Source organism: Oryctolagus cuniculus, chromosome 1 (genome assembly GCF_051225735.1).
Source record: "Oryctolagus cuniculus isolate XC-2025 breed Fujian yellow rabbit chromosome 1, ASM5122573v1, whole genome shotgun sequence".
NCBI classification, from domain to species: Eukaryota; Metazoa; Chordata; class Mammalia; order Lagomorpha; family Leporidae; genus Oryctolagus; species Oryctolagus cuniculus.
This window is the reverse complement of record NC_142867.1, coordinates 46,668,202-46,689,721: the sequence shown is the minus strand read 5'-3', so window position 1 is coordinate 46,689,721 and position 21,520 is coordinate 46,668,202. Positions and strand designations below refer to the sequence as shown.

Genomic DNA, 21,520 nt, shown 5'->3' with positions numbered 1-21,520 from the left:
GGTGAACCAACAGCAAAGGAAGACCTTTCTCTCTGTCTCTCTCTCTCACTGTCCACTTTGCCTGTCAAAAAATAATAAAAAAAAAAAAGCTGCCACAAACACGGCTGGGAGTGTCGTTTGATAGGTGATGTGAAAGTCTTCTGTGGTATAAGGGGACTCCAGAAGTTCACGGAGAAAGAGAATGGAAAGATAAGTATGTTTCCGTGGAAAAAATTTTTGAAATCTATGCATAGTTCTTTCCTAATATGCATTTTTCCATGACCTTTTTGAACACCCTTTGCATGCCTGGATTTCACATTTTTTTTTTTTTGCACCAAAGTAAACTGATATTTAGTTCCATTTCCCTCCAGACGTTTTGAAGTATGCTCATATTTTACTATTCAAGCCCAATTATCTGGGAGGAAAGAACTCCCTATGTCAAAATCTTTAGCTTATTCCCCAGCCTGTTCCCCCTGGGGTCACCTTGCATTTCATTGTTCCTTTGTCCTTCTAGGGCCTGTAAAAGCTGACGTCCCCCCTCAGCGAGCCGCACACGTGGGTGGAGACCTATCAGCCCACATCGTGTGTTCAGAGCAGTCTAGAGAGCCCAGCATCCCCCCGGCTGGCCCCCGTCATGTCTGAACTTTTCCCTATTAGTCATCATTTTGGCTGAAAGAGTGGAAGACCCCTGCTAAACTGAAATACATTCTCTGGGAAACACATTAAGCCATTAACAGCTGGACACAAATTAGTTTATCAGACAGGGGCTGGGCGTGCAGAACTGAGGAGTGAGAAGGAACTTTCCATGGCGGAGCAGCTCTTGCCCAGGAAACGCTGGTGGCACCTTTTGGGGCGCCAGGTCCCAAACCCTGCCTTCTGGTCCCATTCCTCTCCATTCTGCCTGGGGAAGCAGCATGGACACTCGACTCTCCCACTGTCCTCCAGGAGATGGTTAGCATGTGCCTTCCACAGCAGGGCAGGTGCTGACAACTCAGGGAAGGGAAGGGGAGGGAAGACAGACGTGGGAATAAGTGGGTGCTGAGCGACAAGGGACAGCTATCTCGGATCCTGGGGATGCAAAGGTCTGGAGCAAAGGGCAGTCCGTGAAAGGCAGATTCAGCCTCTGGGAGGTCAGCCCCACGAGGGCCTCTACAATCCCGGGACCCTGGGGTCCCCCTTGTGGCTACCAGGAGGATTCCAGAGAGGTCACACTCAGGGGGTGGGCTGAGCTAGGGGTGGGAGGTGTCCCTGCCTATCAAGGGCAGCACTGGGTTCTCAGGTGCAGGGGGTGGGGGTAGGGGAGCCCATGAGCAGGAAAAAGAGGCTGACAACTGGGAGGAGCCACACTCCAGAGAACTTCACAAGTGTTCCCCTTGGCTTGGTCCCATGTAATCATCACAGGCAACTCTCTTTCCCCTAATTCACACCCCCCACCCAGCCCTAGTGGAGGATTACAGGGCTGGGGGGAAGGAAGAGGGAGGTGTTGGGAGAGACAATGAGTAGCTCTCCCAGGCATGGAAGGTTTTAAACAGTCAGTTGTGTCTGCAAATTAGCTGGGTCCTGACACCTGTTTGAGCAAACGCACAGCCTTGACTTTATGGATCCCCTACCCCCACCCCCTGCATGGCATGGGTAGACTCTTGAGATGTCAGTCAGCTTTTCCATATATGTCTCCTTGTTCTGATCCTCATTCTCTATCTTGCAGGACTTCAACATCTAACTGGTTTCCCATCTTCCAGCCTCCACCCTTTCAAAACCATCTTCCTGCTGTTACTAGCTAAGATTTCTTAAACTGGGAACTTGGACCAATCACTTCCTTGGGTGCTAAAAACCAAAGGAGAATCTCCTCTCAGTCACCTAGTTTGCCTTACCCACCAAAGAGCCCCATCTTCTGCCACTTGCCGCCTGCATTCCGACTCAGTGGAACCTTTGTCCTTCCTCAATACCTTAACACCCTGCGCGTGCTGCTCTGTGTTGTTCTCATCTCTTGTCAAACCTGACTGCATCCTTCCAGGTGCAGGCAAGTGTCACTTCTGCGAAGCCCTTCTCGGCTCCTCAGTCTTGGCCATGGATTTTTTTTTTCCTGTGTGGCCCAGCTGCACACTTCATGGTGCTCTTTTTATGCAGTACTTGTTGTATGTATGTTGTATCCATCTGCCAATGAGACCATGTACCGGAGAGGGAACCCTCCCTGATTCAATAGAGCCAGTTACAGGCATCATAGTAGATGCTCAAGGAGTGCTTGCCAACCCAGCTCACACACCGATGGTCTGAAGTGTGTGACGTCTGAAGGGCAAGGTCACAGGCCTATTCCCTTTCATTAAAGCTGTATCTCCCCTCACCTCCCTGTTCCACATCATGACTGGTATTTTCCATCTTGGGCCAGCAAAGATTTTGATTGGAAACTAAGTGTTTGTTCAGTCATGAATATGTGTGGTTTTTCCATGTGTGGCTCCCCTAGAAAGTATAGCGAACCTACACATGTTTCCCCAGAAAATGCACGAATGCCCAGTCTTGCAGCATTTTTACACAACCAGAACATTTTTGGACTCTACATCCTCCCACCCAGCTGCAAAGACCCTGTCTTTAAAAAGCTGCAGTAGAGTGTCTGTGTTTTGCTCTCTTGGCCAATAAGATTTTGTCAAACTTTATTTTTGGGAAAAAAGGTTATTTTAGGATGTGTTTTCCAAATATATATTTGAATATGAAATATGGTTTTTCAATTGGCACATGCTCGCCCCTTTATGGTAGTTCCCTTAGGACGTGCTCTTTCCCTGGAAGCAGCAATTATTGGTGCCTTTGCTTCACTCTCAGGGGTATGTGTGGAGATGTGCATAGAAGGGCCTATCCCAGGTTACTCAGCCCATCAGGGCCTCAGGCAGGGAGTGGGCTGTGCTTCCGGGGTCCAGCTCAGTCCTTGCTATAGAGGAAGCTGCGTAGACCATCGTCTGGGAAAGGTTTGTTGGGCCAGCCACAAGACCACATACTGTCCCGGGCACTTGGGGACATGGTAGAGGAGAAACAGACAAGCTTGTAGGAATTTGTGATCTTTGTGGACAAGACAGAGCAGAAACAAGAATGCAAGCAGCTAACACTGAGAGCACACAATGAAGGAGAGTCAATAGGAATGGGATAGAAGAGTATGGGGACACGTCCCTCCGGGGAGGGGGACATTAGAAGTGAGGTCATAGGCAGGTCTGGGGGGAATGGTGTTCCAGGGACAGGGACTGTCAGGAGCAGAGTTCCCAAGGTGGGAAGGACTGGAGATGATGGGGATAAGGCAAGAGTGCAAGGTGGGTGAGGGGTGGGGGTGGGATTGGGTTATGGCCCATTGAAAAATGAGATTTGTTAACTATCAGGGGAAATACAATCCTGAGAAGTTTAGGTAGTGTGGCAATATTTTGATTGACTTTTTCAATACTTTTTTTTTCCAAGAGGAGGACCCATTTTATCACCTTGCCTTATTTTGAGCACTGTTGGTTACTGAAGTGAATATGGAACAAGGCCCTTCCGTGAGCTCTCATTACAGCTGTCTATCCGAGGGGGGAGAGGCGGGACCTCCATTCCAGGCTAACAAGTGACTGTTGCCCGAATCCTACACAGCCCCCTGGGTCAGGGGGCCAGTGCCGCCCACCCCTGGGGAGCTGCAGGATTCCTGAGCCTTCTTCAGGACACTGGAATTTAAACTGTCAGATGAGAGGATGCTGGATCCAGGCCAAGGGATGGGTAGGAAGGTGGGGAGGTGCCCAGTTCCCCAAAGTCTCCGAGGAAGGCACCAGAGAGCCTGCAGCAGGTGGAGGAGGCAGAGGCGGAAACAAAGGCCACAAGGCTGCTTGCCCTGCAGTCGCCTGCCCCCTCCTCCTCTCGCCAGCGCCACGGACATCCTCTCAGCAGCAGGCAGGGGCCAGGTGTGTGAGAAAACACCCAAGCCCATTCTTCACGCGGCAGGAACTAAAAGTTGCTGGCTGAGGCACAGGGTGTGTGTGTGTGTGTGTGCGCGCGCGCGTGAGTTGGGTGGGTCGGGGCACCCATCCTGCAGCCACAGTTTCCCCAGCTCCGGGGGCAGCGGCCCGGGAGTGGCCCCTGTCGGACAACTTGGTTGAGTACGGAGCAGAAAAGAAAATGTGGATGGAGCTGAGCACGCGTGGGGGCAGGCGCGGGCTGGTCCCAGGACCCGTAAGGACCCGCGAAGACCCGGGCCACAGCCTGCGCCGCCGCAGCCCCCTCCTCCCCAGCGTACCCCCGCCCTTTGCCAAAAGCGCTCCCGCCTCCCGAGCCCTCCCCCGAAAGAGTTAAGTACCTCCCCCGCCTCCGACCCTAGCTCCCGCTCCCTCCCACCCGCAGCGGTGGCGAACGGCCCCATTGAAACGCTGGGGGCCACGCGGGGCGGCCCGCGGGCCAGCAAGGGGAACGGGAAGCCGCCGGCCTCGGACCCCCCACCCCGCCCCGCAGCCGCCGCGGCCCCAGCGGCCTCCGCGCTGCGAGGAGCGGGCGCTGGGACGCAGGGGGAGTTGTTTGACTTGGCGGAGGCGGGGAGGCCGGCGGGGAGCGCGCGAGCGAGGCACGAGAGCCGCGTAGCGCGGGCACCGGGCTCCTGGGTCGGGGGTCCCGCGCGCAGCCTTGGCCCAAGAGCGGGCGCTGGGCGGCAGCGGGCTCCGGGGATGCTCGCAGCTGCGGGGGCCGCGGCCGAGAGCACCACCCGGGACGGGACGTCCCGACCAGCTCCGCCCGCGGGCAGGTGCTTCGCTCTTTTTTTTTTTTTTTTTTTTGTTCCCGCCCCCCCCCCCCCCCGGTGCTTTTCCTTCTCCCCCTGCCCTCCTCGCCCTGAAGTAAGATGAGCGTGATGCTTTGGCGCTGGGAACAGAATAACACCACCATGAAGCTGGTAAGGTGGATTGCAAACCTCGCTCCCTGAGCGCTGCTCGACTTTGTAAACCCCGCCTCTCCCCATCCGCTCCAGGAACTGTCTCCCGGGGTGGAAAGTCCCTGAGAGCCATCTCGTACTTGGTATTTCCCTTATTGTTTTGAAGATGGATTTCAGGCCGTGTGTGTGTGTGTGTGTGTGTGTGTGTGTGTGTGTTATTGGAGTGGGGTGGCCCATCCGCTCAGAATCCCCTGGGTTGCGCGCGCCGGGATTGTCTCACAGCGCGTCCAGGGTCAGCGTGGTCTGCCTCGCCCCGGCCCCGGCTTTGTGTTTGGAGACTTCGGGTTGCATGCCAGTGTTGATCTGTTTTGCCATTTGGCTTCTTTTGGGGAGGGGGTGGAACAGGAGCCCCTCTTGGAAGTGCCCTGGGTCCCCGTCTCTGTCCTCTCTCAATGGCTTGCTTCTCTCTCAGGCTTCCAAGAACCATCCAGGCTGCAGGTACTTTTACTCCTCCTCTGTTTTCAAAAATAACCGCCCATCGCTCCCGGTGGAGCTGGTGAGAGTTTTCCGAGCTGCTGCAGTAAGCCTGCGTGGTTTTCCCCATCTCAAGGAGGAAATGTGATCAGAAGGCTCCCGCTCCGCTCTGGCTCTCTCTGGGTTTTGCTTTGTGATTTGGGTGGGTGGGTGGGGGGTGGTTTCAGTTGTTCCCCTTTAAGGCAGTCTGCACTGAGACCAAGTCAGTTAACCTTCCCGGATGTCGGTTTCCTCTTAGTAGAATTAGGCAAGTTCCCACCTCCTAGATAGAGCTGGTGCCAGGATAAGAAATACTATTTGTAGGTTGCCTGGCACACATAATAACGAATCGATAATGTTAATAAACTGGAATTCATGCTTCTTGGGGATGAGCTCTTTAAAGATGCTACCAAAAAAAAAAAAAAAAAAGAAAGAAAAAGAAAAAAAAAGCACACCTCACAGCAGCTGTATTAGATAGGCAGGAGCTAAATCAGCCTGAACCGGTTCTTCACATAATGAACTTATTTGTTGGAAAAATGGCACCTTGCTTTTCATACTTTGTGTGTTATGTTTGGCATGTCTAACTTTAAGCCACTCTTTTACAACTTCGTTTAATGTGCTGTAACGTTAGCAGACGGTATGCACCTTTGCCACACTATGTCATGATTCCAGCCCCTAATCCTTTCCTGGAATCTTTCTCCAACCAGACGGTTGTGGGAGAGCCTGGAGTTTCACAGTTTCTCTCCGATCCAAGCTCCACCTGAGATGCCACTCTGATAGGCGGTGCAGGAAGATTGGGTCACGCTCCGGATTGGACAGTGTCAGGTTGCCAGGCCTAAATGCTTTCAAGAAACAAAGAGGATGAGGAATTACTTGCCAGGCAGGAAGCTGTGGGATATCCTAGGCGATGGCTCCTGGAGCTTGATGGCAGGTGACTCTAGGAAGGTCTGCAGTGTCCTGGCTGCTGCAGTATTGCTGCCCCTTCAGCCTGTGGAGTGCTGGTCAAAGGTCAACCTTTATTGGGTCTGTCTGGGTTTTTAGACCTCTCCCCTTTCAAAAGAACCGTGAGGACCACCCAAGGTAATTGTGGTCCACCAAATTACCCCCTCCCCATCAGGTGCTCGAGAGGCGGGACAACCTGGAAGCACTGGGGGATGCCAGAGTTACTGTCCTGTGCACCCAGCGCCCCCAGAGCTGGGCGGGAAAAGGCATGAATGAGGCTCAACATTAAGACAGCCTCATGTATCCTCAGGGATGGGTCTCCACTTTTCTGCCATGGATACATGCACACATGCGCATGTGCGCACGCACACACACACACATACACACATGTAGTTGACACATCTTTAGCTTTTTGTCCATTCATTTATTGATTGATTGACTTCCTTGTTATTTGTTGTATGCTTACTCTGCTTTCACAGCCTCGGTGGAGAAGCCGTGTTTGCTTGTAGATGATGCTTGATTTGAGTTCCAGCCTTGCCACCTACTAACCTCTGAATCAATTTCCCTCTTCCGGAAGGGATAGTTTTACAACTTTCTTTCTCCAGGTTGTGGAAAGATAAAATGAGATAATAAAGGAGCAAGACCTAGCACAGAATCTAAGACATGGTGTCTGTTAAATGGGGGCAACCATTATTACTATTTTTTTTATTACTATACTATTCTTAAGGAGACACAATGCCTCCCCCAGTGTGCCTTGTGCTATTGGGTGAATGTTTTGTTCTGATGGGGTGGGTGAGGGAGGGGCAGCCTGTCTTACCTTTGAATCATTAGTGGCCCTTAGCAGGAAGGAGCTCCTTGGGAACATCTTGGAAGCCAATTGTTTGTGAATAGCTGCCCCAGAATGGAGCCTGGGGCCAGAGGTGGGAGCCTGAACTTTTATCACTGATGCAGTTCAATAAACATGAAATCAGTTAACCCACAGCTGGAACGTTCACTGTTGTGGTTGAATAATGGTAGTAAGGGTTTTTGCTTCATGTTCTTTTTTAAAGCTAATTGGATAAGAAAAAAAAGAATAAGGCCAAGAGTAATTAGAGGCAGAACTTGGATCTTTATGTGTTATCTCTGCAGGGGAAGGTCAGAAATGCACCTGCCCACCCAGGACAGAAGGCAGGAGCTGGTAGAGCCTACTTCTGTTCAAATCCCATCCGACAGGGTCACGGGGTTTTGATGAAAGAAGGTGACAGGAGGTCACTGCTCGGGCCTGGTGCACCTGCTGGGAGGGAATAAGCTTAGGGCACAGCCACAGAGCAGGACGTGGGTGTTCTGACATCCTTATCGGCCCCCAGTTTCTTTTTTTGACTCTCTGGGCTTAGGCAAGGCAAGGAGAAACAAAGAGACCACTGCTGGAGCAGCTGGTATTCTCTGAGAACAGGTAGAGCTGAGAATGGGGAGAGAAAAGGCACTGAAAAGCCACCCTGGCAGCCCGTGCCAGTGCACAGAGCCTGGGCATCCTGTCAGAGACCGGCAGCTGGAGCTGCGCTCGGGAGCCATGCAGGGTCCGTGCTATGTGGGGCTGTTACGGAGCCTCTTTCAGCCTTGTTCTTCTCATCTGCACGTTGAGACCACAGCACCTTACAGAATGACTGCAAGTTAGGGACATCAGGCTTTGAGCCGAGAGTCCAGAAGTTGGTTGATGGACAGTGACTGGTTACTTAATGATTACAGGGTGGTGCGGGTGTTACTCATGTGTCTGTGTGCCCAGAAAAGACTCAAGAGAAAGTCTCCCAAATGCTAACAGCTCTGGGGGAAGATCACCAGGAATTTTTTTTGTCTGTATTTTTTCCATATATTTCAGACTTTGCACAATGGCCATCTGTTAAAAAAAAAAACCTACTGAATAATCGTACGGATAGTGAACATATATTGACTGTTACATGCATTGTTCTGTTTCATCTGCACTATAATCCTGTGAACCAGAAACCAGGAGAGCCCCTTAAAAACTTCATACAAAATAAAATGATGCAAAAAAATTTTGAAATCCGGGCATATGAGGGAGTCCTCAAAAAGTTCACGGAAAAAATGCACGTTATGAACAAACTGTGCGTGGATTTCAAATTTGTTTTGCACTAAACTTTCAATCCTAGTTTCCCATGGACCTTTTGAAGTCCCGGCATCTTATCATTTCTCATTAATCAGATGAGGAAGCGAAGGCTTGGGGAGTTAAGTGTCGCCTCAGATTCTGGGGGGAGAAACTCTGGAAGCCCTGCTTTGTCTGAAGGCAAAGACTGTGCTTTGAATTCCTCTCTCCTGTTGCCTCCTGGAGAGGAGCAGGCGGGTTGAGCCAGGGCTGTCCGCATGGGCTCATGTTCCGGGGCAGGGCTGTATTCCCCCAGCTGTTCCTCTCCAGGAGGGGCCACCCCAAGATCCTCTTGGCTCTGGGAGATGTTGGGAGCCAGGAGGAGCCCAAGATGGGGGTGGGGTGGGTCATCACCTTTCGATGTCCTGGAAAACACTTAACGTGGTATGAGGGGCCTTCCTCAGAATGAAGGAGAAAGTGGCCGTGACTGGAGAATAATTGAGAATAATGATGATGTGGGAATGTGCCTCTGACCTTTGACCTGTACTCAGAGAGGCGCTGGTCAAAGACCCCCTGGGCCTGCCCGAAGCCTGGCTAACAAGCAGATTAAAGGAGGTCAGTGGGTTAAAGGGCCCTGGCTGCCATTCTGCGGTTCTGTTGCCCCCTCCCCAAGGCAAGGTGCTGTGGCCCCTGCAAACTGTGCCTCGAAATCCTGATGTTCCTTTAACACCCCCCCCCCTGCTTTATTAAGCTGTCCTTGCCAAATACAAATGACATATATTGAAAGTGTACAGAGTGGTGATGTGACATATGGACACCTTGTGAAGTGAGGACTGCCATCAAGCTGTTGCACACAGCCATCAGTGCATCTCAGCTTGTCTTTCCCTGTACGTACACAGGCTGATGCGCATCTTAGCAACTCCCGGTTTCTTTCTGAATGAAGCCCACTGATGCCTGCTTGGAGGTGCTGTCCCCTTCTGCTAAACATGATCAGTAATTTCTGCTCTCAGGAGCTTCTTTTTGTCAATGTTTATTTATTTATGTTGACGTCCTTGAAAGGTGAAGTGTTAGAGGAAGATTGGTTGATCTTCCTTCTCCTGGTTTGCTCCCCAAATACCCAGAATAACCAGGGCTAGGCCAGGTTGAAGCCAGGAACCCACAACTTAATTTGGGCCTTGCATGTGGGTAGCAGCAGCCCAAAAACTTAAGCCATCTTATGCAGCCTCCCAGGATGTAGTAGCAGGAAGCTGGATCAGAGTGGAGTAGCTGGGACTTGAACTGGCACTCTAGTGTGGGATATGGTGCATACACTGCATCACAAAGCAAACCTCAGCTGTCTCAGAAACTTCTAAGACTTTCTCCTGCTTTCCACTAATTGTAACTGGCATATATTTTACCATCTCATGGGTACTGAAATCATAGCCACTTTCTGTTCTCAAAATCTCAAGGGGCAAGAAATTCCATCCTTCCCTGGAGAAACCAGGCTACAATGCACAGGAACGTTTCCATGTGCGTTTATTTCTGTCATGAGCAGTGAGCCCCCTTAGCCTTGACACACTGCTCAGAATGGGAACCATTGCCTCAAAAGAAGGGGTTGACTGGTTAATAACTGGGAAAATAAAGAATGGATATCAGAGAGGAAGGAAGAAAAATCCTGAAACTAGTAAGTGATGTCCTTTGGATGACATTTTGAGGTAACACATTTTCCTTTATTTTTATGTTAATAGAGATCTGGAGATCTGTAATTGGTCCCTCTGGCAACAGAGAGCTTGCATTCCATGTGCACTTGTTTTTGTGTGGAGCTGGCAAAAACGAATTGAAAAAAAGGAGCACGGTTTTGTTTTGTTGTGTTTCTGGCTTCTGTCACATCATGCCAGCCACCCAGAAAGCAGGTGACTGGGTTTTTATACAGAGTCTCTTCAGACACTCCAGGACATGCAGAAGAGCTTGACTGGATGTCCCAGGGGCTATTCCCAAGGGTTGTTCTATTTGTTTTTAATTTAAAAAATAACTTCATTTATTTGAAATGCAGAGAGAGAGCGCGCCCTTCCATCTACTGATATTCTCCCAATGGGTGCAACAGTGGGGTTAGGCCAAGCCAAAGCCAGGAGCCAGGAGCTCAGTTCAGGTTTCCCACTTAGGTAGTAGGGACCCAACTGCCTTCTCCTTCTGAAGGCCTCACTTTAGCAGAAAGCTGGAGTTAGGAGTGGAGCCAGGCGCTCTGATCTGGGATGCGGGCATCTTAACCACAGAGCTAAACTCTCACCCATGTTCTTTTTGACTCAGATGCTGCAGGTGTGTGCTGGCTCTGATGTTATGAGTAGCATCCAGGGAAGTGGAGAGGCTGTGACATTTTAGCAGAGTAAATAGCAAAACATATATATATATATATATATATATATATGCTTTATATATGTATGTATATAATCTTTTTATGGTGATGAAAGTTGTGGAGAAAAATGCAGCAGAGCAAGGGGGTGAGAGGACTCTGTAATCTCGCGTGGTTAAGGAGGGCTTCCCTGTGAAAGTGACATGGTTCTTGTGTCATAATAGTTCCCATAATCATTCCCCAGAGAGGCATTGCAAGTAGGTGGCTGTATAATTTATTATGCAAGTCAGGACACTTTTGAGAGGGAAAGAGGTCTGATTAATAATTGCAATGGGATAGTTATGAATCAGGCCAGTCTTGGGCAAAGCGAGGCGCACTGGTGGTAATACTCCAAGTGTAAGAAATAGTATGGTGTCAGACCTAGATTCAAATCCCGAGTCCTGCCCTCTTCAGACTCTTTGCCCATTTGTTTCCTTATCTGTTTTTGCATACCTAGTAGAGGTTTATGAGAATTAAGTGAACAAGTAAAACACTCAGTACAGGACCCAACACCTTATAAGTCATCATTTGCTGCCATCATCATCATCACATCAAGAAGGAAGACTTGTTTCTTTTTCTCTTCCTTACTGGTGCCTGGGAAGGGGTTGCTGAGCAGTGAACTTCCATCCATTCTCAGAAATCTTAAAACAGGGTTTGAATGCTGGACTGGAAGATGAGGTAGGGGACTGTGCTGGGGCAGCCACAGGAATAGTTAGACAGCAGAATCCAGGACTGAGCCCCTGGGATGTTAGTTCAGGAAGAGGCCCATGACGAGAGGTCCCCCAACAATTCATGTCATGATGGAGGAAAGAGGGACCCGGAGAGCTGAAATGACTTGCTCAAGGCCTCGTGCCTGGACCCTGGTTCAGTGCACCTGCCATTGCCCATCCAGCAAAGTGGTGTAACACAGATTATAAAGAGTGAGAAGAGAGGGCACTTAGAATTTCACCTGGAAAAGCCATGTATCTTTGGAAATGGGCCGCAGATGACGTAACCCTGCCATATCCCATTACCCAGGGCTTGGCTAATCTTTGTTCGAAGCTTGTTTTGGTGAAACTTGAGCCTGGAGAAGCCAAGTAAAGTATATTACTTTCTCACTGTTGAATGCCTCCTAGACGTGGGATAACATTTAATCTAAAGAGTAAGGTGATATTTCCTGAGATAGCAATGAGTTCATGTTTTGAAATTAAATGAAGTGAGTTTATTGCGTCGGTTGACTTTATTTTTAAGCACTGGCTGCAGTAGTAAATGCTCTCTCCACAAAGTAATGTCTGGCTGCTCTCTGCGGAGGAATGTGTGCTGGAGACATGGTAGTTTTCAGTCCTACAAGCTTTCTCACTGCCTCTCTTGTTAGGTACTATTCCAAGTTGAAATGCATTTTCATTGGAGAGGGCCCTTGTTTGAATACATAGATTTCTAATGCAGAACAATTTGGTTTGTTTTGCATTAAGTTTCCTGAATTCCTGCTATGTGCTCCCTGCCCTTTCTCCTTCTCCAGATGCTATCTCCCAGTGAAGGATGACTGCACACCCACCTTACACCAGGTAAGGAGGGAAAAACGACTGTTCCTGCTCCTTCTGGGGTAGCACATTGGTTCAGAAAAGGAAAACAAAACAGTGTTAGCAATGCAGAGTTTTCTGTGTTGTCCCTTTCACTTATTTCCCAGAAGAGTTGTATGATTTAAGAATGAAGAGGTTGGTGTGTGATTTCAGTGGACTTCTCCAAGGGGACAGTTAGAGCTTCAAAGCCATATATGGTGCAGTTGCAATCGCTGTGCTCTGTTGGTTATGTTTCCACAGTAGCAGAAGCAGTTATGGATAAGGAATCCCCTTTCCCATGTCCCCACCTTGCTTCTAGCTCTCCTGGACTCTCTGCAGGCAGCTGGTAAAGCTTAAGCCCTTGGGTGGGCAGCCACTGAGGCTCAATCCACTTTGCACCTGGCACTGTGTGTTTAGATACTGGAGTAACTACAAAGTCATCATTGCAGTTTTTCAATGGAATGCAGAGTTGTTGGATCAGCTAAGACACAGGGTCACTTATTGTGAAGGGAATGAAATGATTGGTGTGAATCTAAGCAGAGGCTTGCTGGGATGCCTGGGTTTGTTTTAGGTCCAAAATCTCTTGGTCGTGGCTGCAGTTTGGTTTCTGCCCAGCAGAGGTCCACTCTGAATTCAATAACAGTTGGGTATTTGAGGGGCTCTGTAGCTGTTTGGATGTCTTGGATCCTGGCAGTTATTCCAGGAATTTTCTGATAGGGTGGTTCCTGGGTGGCTCCTTGGGAAAGCAAGGAGCATAGAGGTGCACTGTGCTTGTCTGCCTGCCCTCCTTCCTCACACGCCCACCTTCATGGGAGAAGGGGGCCTGGATGGAGCCCTGGAGCAGCTCCTCAGGCCTTTATATCAGAATTCAGGTTTCATCGTAAGATCCAGCTCTACCTCAGGCTTCCCTGTATGTCCTAGACTGGCAGTGGCTGGAAGAGGATGGCTTCTGGGGCCCAGCTTAATGGAAACAGAGTTGACTCACTTTTTATTATATGCGAGGTCCTGCTGTGCTTTGGGAACCAAGGGCTGTGGATTCTGATGAGGACCTTTAATTCTGATACTTAACATCCCTCTTGGAAGTAAGTAAGCTGTAGCCATACTGCCTGTTCCTTGTGGATTTCTGTGGCGTAAACTATCAGCTGGCACGATGATGTTCATGGATGTTCCAGGTTTTGAGCGTTTTATCAGTCCCTTCTGCTGACAGGGGTGATGGAGATGTCCCAGTGTTTGTGCTTTGGTGGGCTTCTTGAGATAGAGTAAGTCGAAAGCTAAGGTAGCAACATAGGAAAGGTGTTCTTTAGGTAGGGGTGCTGTTGTGGAGGCAGAATGGAAAAGGGTTGCCACCTGATGGTCAGTAGTGAGTCAGGATGAAGGGGAATTTAAGGATTCTCAAGAGATAAATGCTCGGTGCAGTGGTTAAGATGTCACTTCGGACAATTGGAGTGCCTGGGGTTGAGTCCTGGCTCTGTTCCTGATTCCAGCTTTCTGCTAATGTGCAGCCTGGGAGACAGCAGATGATGGCTCAAGGGATCAGGTCCCTGCTACCCACATGGGAGACCTAGATTGAGTTCTGGGCTCCTGTCTTCATCCTGGCTCTGCCTCACCTGTTGCAGGTATTTGGGGAGGAAACCAGCAGAAGGAAGATACCTGTCTCTCTCTTGCTTTTTGTCTCTCCCCCACCCCCATCTGCCTTTCAAACAAATTAAAATTAGAGGATTCTCAAGACCCGTAGCCTGGGAAATGTAGACCCTAATCATAGCACCGAGAGATCTCAGAAAGTCAGGACAGAGCTCCAGGAGGAGAAAGAGGGAAACAGGACATAATGGATTGGCTTTGGCAGTAGGTTAAGGTTATTTATATATATCATTTTCAAATTTTGTTGAACTTGACCTAAACTATGCAAAGGATGATGAAAACCAGTGTAAGTGAAGACTGTGCCCTTCTCCTTCCTCCAATCCCAAGGACTAAGATCAGTGGCTTTTATTAACCTGGACGCATACCTTGTAATGTCCCAAACCTGGGACATCTGTGAGCGGTGAGGAGCATGACTGGGGCCTGGGGCGAGGGGTGGCTGTGTACCTTCTCTGCCTTGAGTTGGCCCTTGGATGGGTCTCACAAGTCTGACTGCCAGACTCCCAGACGGATATGCTAAACAGAGAGAGGGCCAGAGAGACTGTCGTGGGATTTAAAAGGACTGGGCAGCATCTGATGCTTTCCTTTAAACACAGTTGCTCCACGTACCAGGGAGCTGGGGCCGGTGAGAGTATAATCATCCCTTGGAATCTTCCAGGAGTGGTTGGTTCCAGGACTCTGTCTCTCACTCCAATACCCAAATCTGAAGAGGCTCATGTCCCTTTTATAACGCAGTGTAGTATTTGCAAATAACCGAGGTACATCCTTCCTTTTGCTTTGTCACGTCTAGAGTACTTACAATACCAAATACAGTGTAAATGCTATGTAAATAGTTGTACTATGTTGTTTAGGGAATAATGACAAGAAGAAGTCTTTACATGTTCAATTACTTATGTCATTAATTTGCAGCTTTACTTACTTATGTCATTAAAAATTACTTCTGTGATTGTTCAGCAATATTGGTTGACCCATGAGTGCAGATTCCCAGGAACACACGGCTGACTGTGCTGGTCTGGGCCAGGTTGCATTAGACATCGTTTCTCCTGTGTGGAGAAGGAGGCCAGAAATACTAATGGAGCGTCCTTCTCCTGGGAATCCAAGTGTGAACTTGAGACACAGGGAGAGGGAAGAAGTTCTGTCCCCCCCAGCATGGTCTCCTGCCATTGAGTTCTCAGTAGACTACCTGACGAGGTCAGACACGCCCAAAGGGAACACATTTCTACAAATTACGGGGCGAGACTCTGAGCCAGCCACTCATGTGCACCGGAGAGCAGTGAGCCAGAGGACTGCATTCTAAGGCAAGACGCAGAAATCATCCAAAGGCTGTTCAGGAAGCGCTGCTGGGGATCAAAGGGAGGCTGCCCGTGTAATGCTTTGCTTCTGAAAGCAAAAAGAACTTGGCCCAAATCCTTGTGACCTTGGGCAAGTTACTTGTCTGAGCTCAGTGTCTCTGTCTGGCAGATTGGTAGAATCCTTTCTTCAAAGGGATGTCAGAAATCTTAGAGATATGTAGTGTGATGCCTAATGAGGTACTGGAAAAGTCCGATCCTCTGAATTCTGACCCAGCGAAGATGGGTGTCTTTAGGCAATCTCACAAATCTAGCACTTGGAGCTGGGCTGGAAGAAGAGACAGAACTGGAGAAAGGAAAAGTTACATATAGGGTGAAGGACAAGGACAAAGACATTGTCTTGCTTTCATTAAATTTCTTTCACAACTTATCTAGCAGGAATTGCTAGTTTTTCCTGGTGTGTGTTTGTGTGTGTGTGTGTGTATGTGAGAGTGTGTGTGTGTGTGTGTGTGAGAGAGAGAGAGAGAGAGAGACACTCATTGTCTTCTCTTCAGAAGAATCATGATGCCAGACCTGCTTTTTATTTGCTCTATTCTAAGCAGTATGGTTCCAAGGACAATTTAACTTGAATATTTCCTATTTAACATGTCCCAGGTATAGTGCTAAGTAACCCCTCAAAGGGGCACCACCCTCACTTTTCCCACTTTGGCAAGAGTTTCTCAAGTTCTATACTATTCATATTTAGGGCCAGATCATTTACTGTGTAGGGCTGCCCTGTGCATTGCAGGCTGTTGCGGGCATCCGTGGCCTCCACCCACTGTAGAGTGCTTAGTGGCAACCCCCAGTTTTGCTAATCAAATATGTCTCTAGAAATCTCCAGATATACCTTAGAGGGCAAAGTGCTGCTGATTGAGAACCATTGTAGTAAATGGTCTCTGAATTTACCAGCTGTGCTAGCAGAACCTGAGGCCTGTTCTTGACTTCTCTACATTTCTACATGCCTGCATTCTAATCACAGGTGCTGCCCATTGAGGCTTCCATTTGAACTATTCTGCATTTCTCCTGGTTTATAATCCTCCATTGTAATAACAGGTGCTTCCATTTGAACCTCCCCAGTAGATCAAACATCCAACTAATGATCTTGTAGATGAGAGCATCTTCATCTTTCACTCAGAGAACTGCAGTGGTTTCCTAACTGGTCTCCATAGTTTCATTATTGCCAGCTTCCCTGCCACTCTCCATACAGCACTGGAGTGCTGTCAAAGTAGAAAGGCCACCAAGTTGCATTCCTGCTTTAATAACGCTTGCACAAAATATAAGATCCAAACTCTTTACCATAGATCAGAAGACCCAGCAGGATCTTCTCTGTTCCCTCTGCTCTCTCACCTCCAGGCTGTCACCAGGCCCCCATGGCACATTCTTCCTCCCATTCCTTGGCCTCACTGTGCCCTTTCCCTACTTAGAGGAGCTGGCCCGTGGTGTTTCCTTGCCCTGGAATGGCCATCTCGCCAGTGTTTCCAGGACCCACTCTTTCTCACGCCTTACAACTTCCCCTACTTGGAGCTCCTTTGTGGAGACCTTCCCCATCCTCTGTGTCTCATAGGTGTGCCCGGCACAACCTCAGGCCCTTGTCTGTTCATCACACCCATCTTGGTTGATAGCTGGCTGCTTCTCAGATTGCTGCTCTCCATGAGGACAGAACCCTGCTTGGTGACTTCTAAGTGCGTCCCCACTGGCGAGCGTGAGGTAGGTGCTCAGTCAGTGTTGACAGAACAAATGAGGTAGACAGATGCTTTTGCTCTGGTCTACAATTGGTGACCGCAGACATCTGCAATTAGCCTTCCAGTCAAGTCACTGACATGTCAGTTTTCTTCTGTGAACATCTCAGGATTGTTAGCACACTGCCTACTAGAGAGTCAATGCCCAAGAAATAACTGTTGAATGGACGAATTGCCCGTGCGTACATAATAATATTCCAGAGGATGAAAATCAACAGATTTTACGCAAGTAGTTAAAATCTGAAAGCTTTGACCTTCTCACAGCTTTGAGAAGGGAAGTGTATTCATCAGCTTTCTGCTACTATACTGAGACTCCTGAGGCAAGCTGACTTTATAAAGAAAAGTGGTTTATTTTGGCTCATGCTTCTGGAGGTTCACTGGCCAAGAGTGGGTAGACCCCCATTGGTCCAGCCTCCGGTGATAGTGTTCTTACTGGCAGGGTCCTGAGGTAGCACAGAGGATTACATAGCCAGAGACAGGGAGAGTGTGTGTGTGTTTCTGTCCTAATAAAGCCAGCAAGATCCAATCATGGGGCTCCCCTGTATCAACCCAGTGCAGTCTAATCACTTCCCAAAGGTCCTTCCTCCAAACACCATAACTGGATTAAGTCTCCAGCTTTGTAGTACCATTAACATAAGGCTTTGAGGACTAAAACACATGACTTGGGGGGCAAGCCATAGTAGAACCATGGCGGGAAGCTTTGACCCTCTCCTTACAGCCCCCATGTCAAAGATTTTATTTTTGTTTTATTTCCAGCCATTATGATGATTGAGCTTATTGTGCATCTGCATATGCAAATATCACACTGCCCAGCGCATCAGAGGTACTTAATAAACATTTGTTGGTATGAATTGGATTGAGGCACTTAAATACAGAAGAGAGGTAGGCTGGTGTAGAAGGCTACTTACTCAGGTCTCATCTTGGAGATGCGTAGTTGGTCAACAGGCCTTGATTAGACGGAGACAAATCTCTCATATCCTCGGAGACTTTCTGTCCGGTGGGAGAGATGGAGACTTGGAGAACATCTAGCATACAGCCGTGCTGACCAGCGTGGTACCGTTTTGAGCTGCTTTGAGTCAATACTGGGGCTTTTCTCCCCTTGCTGGGCCAGACTCTCGGCTGTAAGAAGCATGGAGAAGTAATGAAGATTCTTTACATTCTCAGACTGCTTTCTGGGAATCCTGCAAAGTCCCGACTTCTTCTCTGATTACCCTTGTCATGGCTGAGTTCAAGAGCGTTTTGTAAACCGGGACTTTTGAATCTGGGAAAATGCTTTATGACCGTTTTTATGACCTCAAAGCAAGTTATTTCCCTGTCTTTGCCAAGGGGGAACAACAAGGGCCTGGTAGATTGCCCGGGATCTCCCAGTCTCAGATGCTCACTTGTGGGCGGCCCTCATGCACTTGGCCGCAGGCTGTCTCCTTCCATTAGACGGGCTCTGGCTGCATGGAGAAGGGCCTGTCAGCAGCCTTCCTCAGCAAGGAGGAAGGCTCACGGCACAAAACCATATGCTGTCAGAGCAGCAAGTTTTCGAGGCAGTGTTCTGGTCCAAACCAATTCTTTTATACTTGGGCCAACTGACATCCAGAGGGAGAAAGTGATTGGCTTAAGGTCACAGCCCAAAGTCTCTGACGTCTAGCCAGTACATTTTTTATCCCGACACTGTAGTCTCTTCCTAGAAGTGTGTCCTCAGCACCCTTGAGTTTTCATTCTTGGAGAGAGGGTGGTACAGTGAGCACAGCACAGGCTATTCAAACTGAGAGGTAGTTAGGGCAATGGTTAGAGCATGTCCTCTGTAGCCAACATGCCGGGTTCTGTCCCTGCCCAGTGGTTCACTGGGTCACCTTGCTGAACCTGTCTGGGCCTCTGTATTTTGCACCTGTGAAGTGAGGCTATTTGTTGTCCCTTCCCTCCCACCAATTGGGGTGTGCAGAGAATTTCAGGAGTTAGTATACGCCAAAGGCTCAGAACAGAACGTGTCACAGCACAAGAACCGGCTCAAAGGTGCTCTCATTGTCGTATGGATGCCAGCTCTTGCTCACTGGCTGTGTGACAGTGGGCAGAGGATCTGACGTCTCTGAGCCTCAGATTGGGCCTTTGTAGCAATCCTGGCTCAGCAGGGAATGTGGAATAGATTAAGGGACAGAAGCGGGAGGCACCTGCCTGGGGAGTGAACCGTTGCATCTTTGCTGCCTTGGGAGAGGCATGAGAATGTTGTGTCTGTGAGGTGACACCACAAGCCGATGCCCAACAGTTGTCCCTTTCTCCCTCTGTTCATGAAAAGGAGGGCTGTTAGGGCTGGAGCTGCTGCCACCTGCAGGGAGGAGCTGCAGCTCCAGTGGCTTCCTCACTAAAAGGACGCTCGCTGCTTGTACTCTCACCTGCTCATGCTAACTGGGCCCTTGCCAGGTGGTACACACTGTTCTGCACCTTTGCGCTCGTTATCTCATCTATCTGTGCGGCAGCAGCCTGGTGACGTAAGTGCTATTATTGTCCCCGTTGTTGGTTACATAAAGAAACCAAGTCTCGGAAGATAGCGTATCCAGGGTTCCATGGTTAGTGACAGCGAAAGCCACAACTTCGATCTAGCTCAGTCTGCCTAGAAGAATCTAGACTCTTCACTACTCACTGCTAGGTACGGTGCCAGGTTGTAGACAGGTCCTACAGACAGGTCCTTCCCAGAGTGGATATCACTCCCGCGGGGGGACTCCCCAAGAGGAGGGAACACCTTCCCTGGTTAACCCTTTTTTTTTTTTTTTTTTTGACAGGCACAGTTAGTCAGTGAGAGAGACAGAGAGAAAGGTCTTCCTTTTTCCATTGGTTCACCTCCCAAGTGGCTGCTATGGCTGGTGTGTTGTGGCCGGTGGGCTGCGCCAATCCAAAGCCAGGAACCAGGTGCTTCTCCTGGTCTCCCATGCGGGTGCAAGGCCCAAGCAATTGGGCCATCCTCCACTGCACTCCCTGGCCACAGCAGAGAGCTGGCCTGGAAGAGGAGCAACTGGTACAGAATCCGCGCCCCAACCAGGACTAGAACCCGCGGTGCCGGCACCGCAGGCGGAGGATCAGCCTAGTGAGCCGCGGTGCCGGCCCCTGGTTAACCATTACCACCTCCCTCACCAGCTGCCAGATGACAGGAGGGCAAGGCAGTGGCACTCCGTCCTGGAACGCCTCCTCCTCCCTGGCCGCCCCGCCCCCCCTCAAGCTTGCCAAGTTCCTTTCCTGGCCCAGGTGCGGAGCTTGCCCGCAGTACCCGCTGGCCTGGTAGGAGGAAGCCTGAGAGCTGTTCAGAGGAGCCTCTTGATCTGCAGATGAGAGAGTCTGGTCTGTTGCCGATGGTGAATACACACTCTGGCAGGTTGGGGGTGCCGTAGGGTTCTCCTCGCCTCTCCCGCAAAAGCATTCTCAAAGCGGAACATCTGATACCGCTCACCTTTCTTACGCCAGGTAAGAGCTGGGGGCCTGCTGAGCGCTTGGGTGGGAGCCCAGGTGGGAACTGTCTGGAAATTGGCCCTTGGTCTCCCCAGAGGGCTCCTGGAAGGAGGCGAGGGTGGCTGCAGGTGCAGAAAAAGCCAGGGGCCTGGGCTTGATTCACTCAACTTTCGGTTTGCTCTGCTCTGGTTACATGACTCTGGGCCTCCTGGACACCCCTCAGTGTGGAGCTGGTCATTCCTCCCCACGAGAGAGGACTTTCCATGGGGCTGTGTGGTCAGCATAAGTGAGCAAAGGTGGGCTGATGGAGCACCTTGCCTCAGGAGATATACTGCAAACATTCCCCTCTGCACCAGTATCCCTACAGGTGAGGACCACCCTGCACCCGGGGAGATGGTTCTGCCCATCCATGGAGAGTTACAGACCTTAGTGGTCATGGGATAGAACTAAATTCAGAGACAGAAGGGCAAACCTCCCGTTCTGCCTGTTTTCCCAGCACCCGGATGCTTAGGTCTGTGTCACAGGCTTTGAGAGTCCTCTGCCAGTGACACTCCTTCCTATCATGGGTCCCTCTGCATCCCTGTCACCACCTAAGTTCCAGGGGTCCTTGGTTTTAAGCAGTGGAGGGAAAGGGAAGGCGCCCTCCCCCTGGGCTCCTAGTGCCAAGGCTGACCCCTGACCTGCTGCAGGGGTACACAGGAACCCATGGTCTCGCTGTGTGGCCTGGACATCGGGCTTCCAGAGCCGTAGAGGGAAACCTCTGCTCCTCCCCACACCGCCGCTCTGCTGCACCACGTTGAGCACGCTGGGAAGCAGAGGCCTCTCTGAGAACTTGCCAGCAATTGTAGAACTCACTCAGCCCCTGCTGGGATGAAGGTTCTGGTTTATGTCTCCCCTTGGGACACATCTTCTGCTTTATTTGAGACTTCCAGTTTCATTAATAGGCCCCCTTAATACTCTTATCTCAGCTTGCCTTCTGGGTTTACTGAAGCATAGTGCCAGAGCACATTCTCCCTTAGAAGTTACAGTACCTTCTGGGGAGGTGTTGGGTGCTGAGTTTTGAAAACTGCAGAGCAAGAATAGGCTCAGGTTGGGAGGCGTGGGGGAG

At 49.9% G+C, this 21,520-nt stretch overlaps 1 protein-coding gene across 11 annotated transcripts in view; it reads left to right on the top strand.

Annotated features, from left to right (window-relative positions):
* NAV2 (neuron navigator 2) overlaps window positions 1-21,520 on the top strand; it is a 763,895-nt gene that overhangs the window by 411,003 nt on the left and 331,372 nt on the right. For 2 of the 11 annotated variants that reach the window (XM_070072516.2, XM_070072506.2), the window contains exon 1: window positions 4,734-4,864. The exons of 8 other annotated variants lie outside the window; for them this stretch is intronic. In XM_070072516.2, the coding sequence (XP_069928617.1) occupies window positions 4,814-4,864 (51 nt within the window). In that variant the 5' untranslated portion in view covers window positions 4,734-4,813. Of the gene's footprint in view, window positions 1-4,733; window positions 4,865-19,727; window positions 20,428-21,520 lie in introns of those variants that run through there. One more of the 11 variants, XM_051824910.3, reaches the window with a different exon arrangement.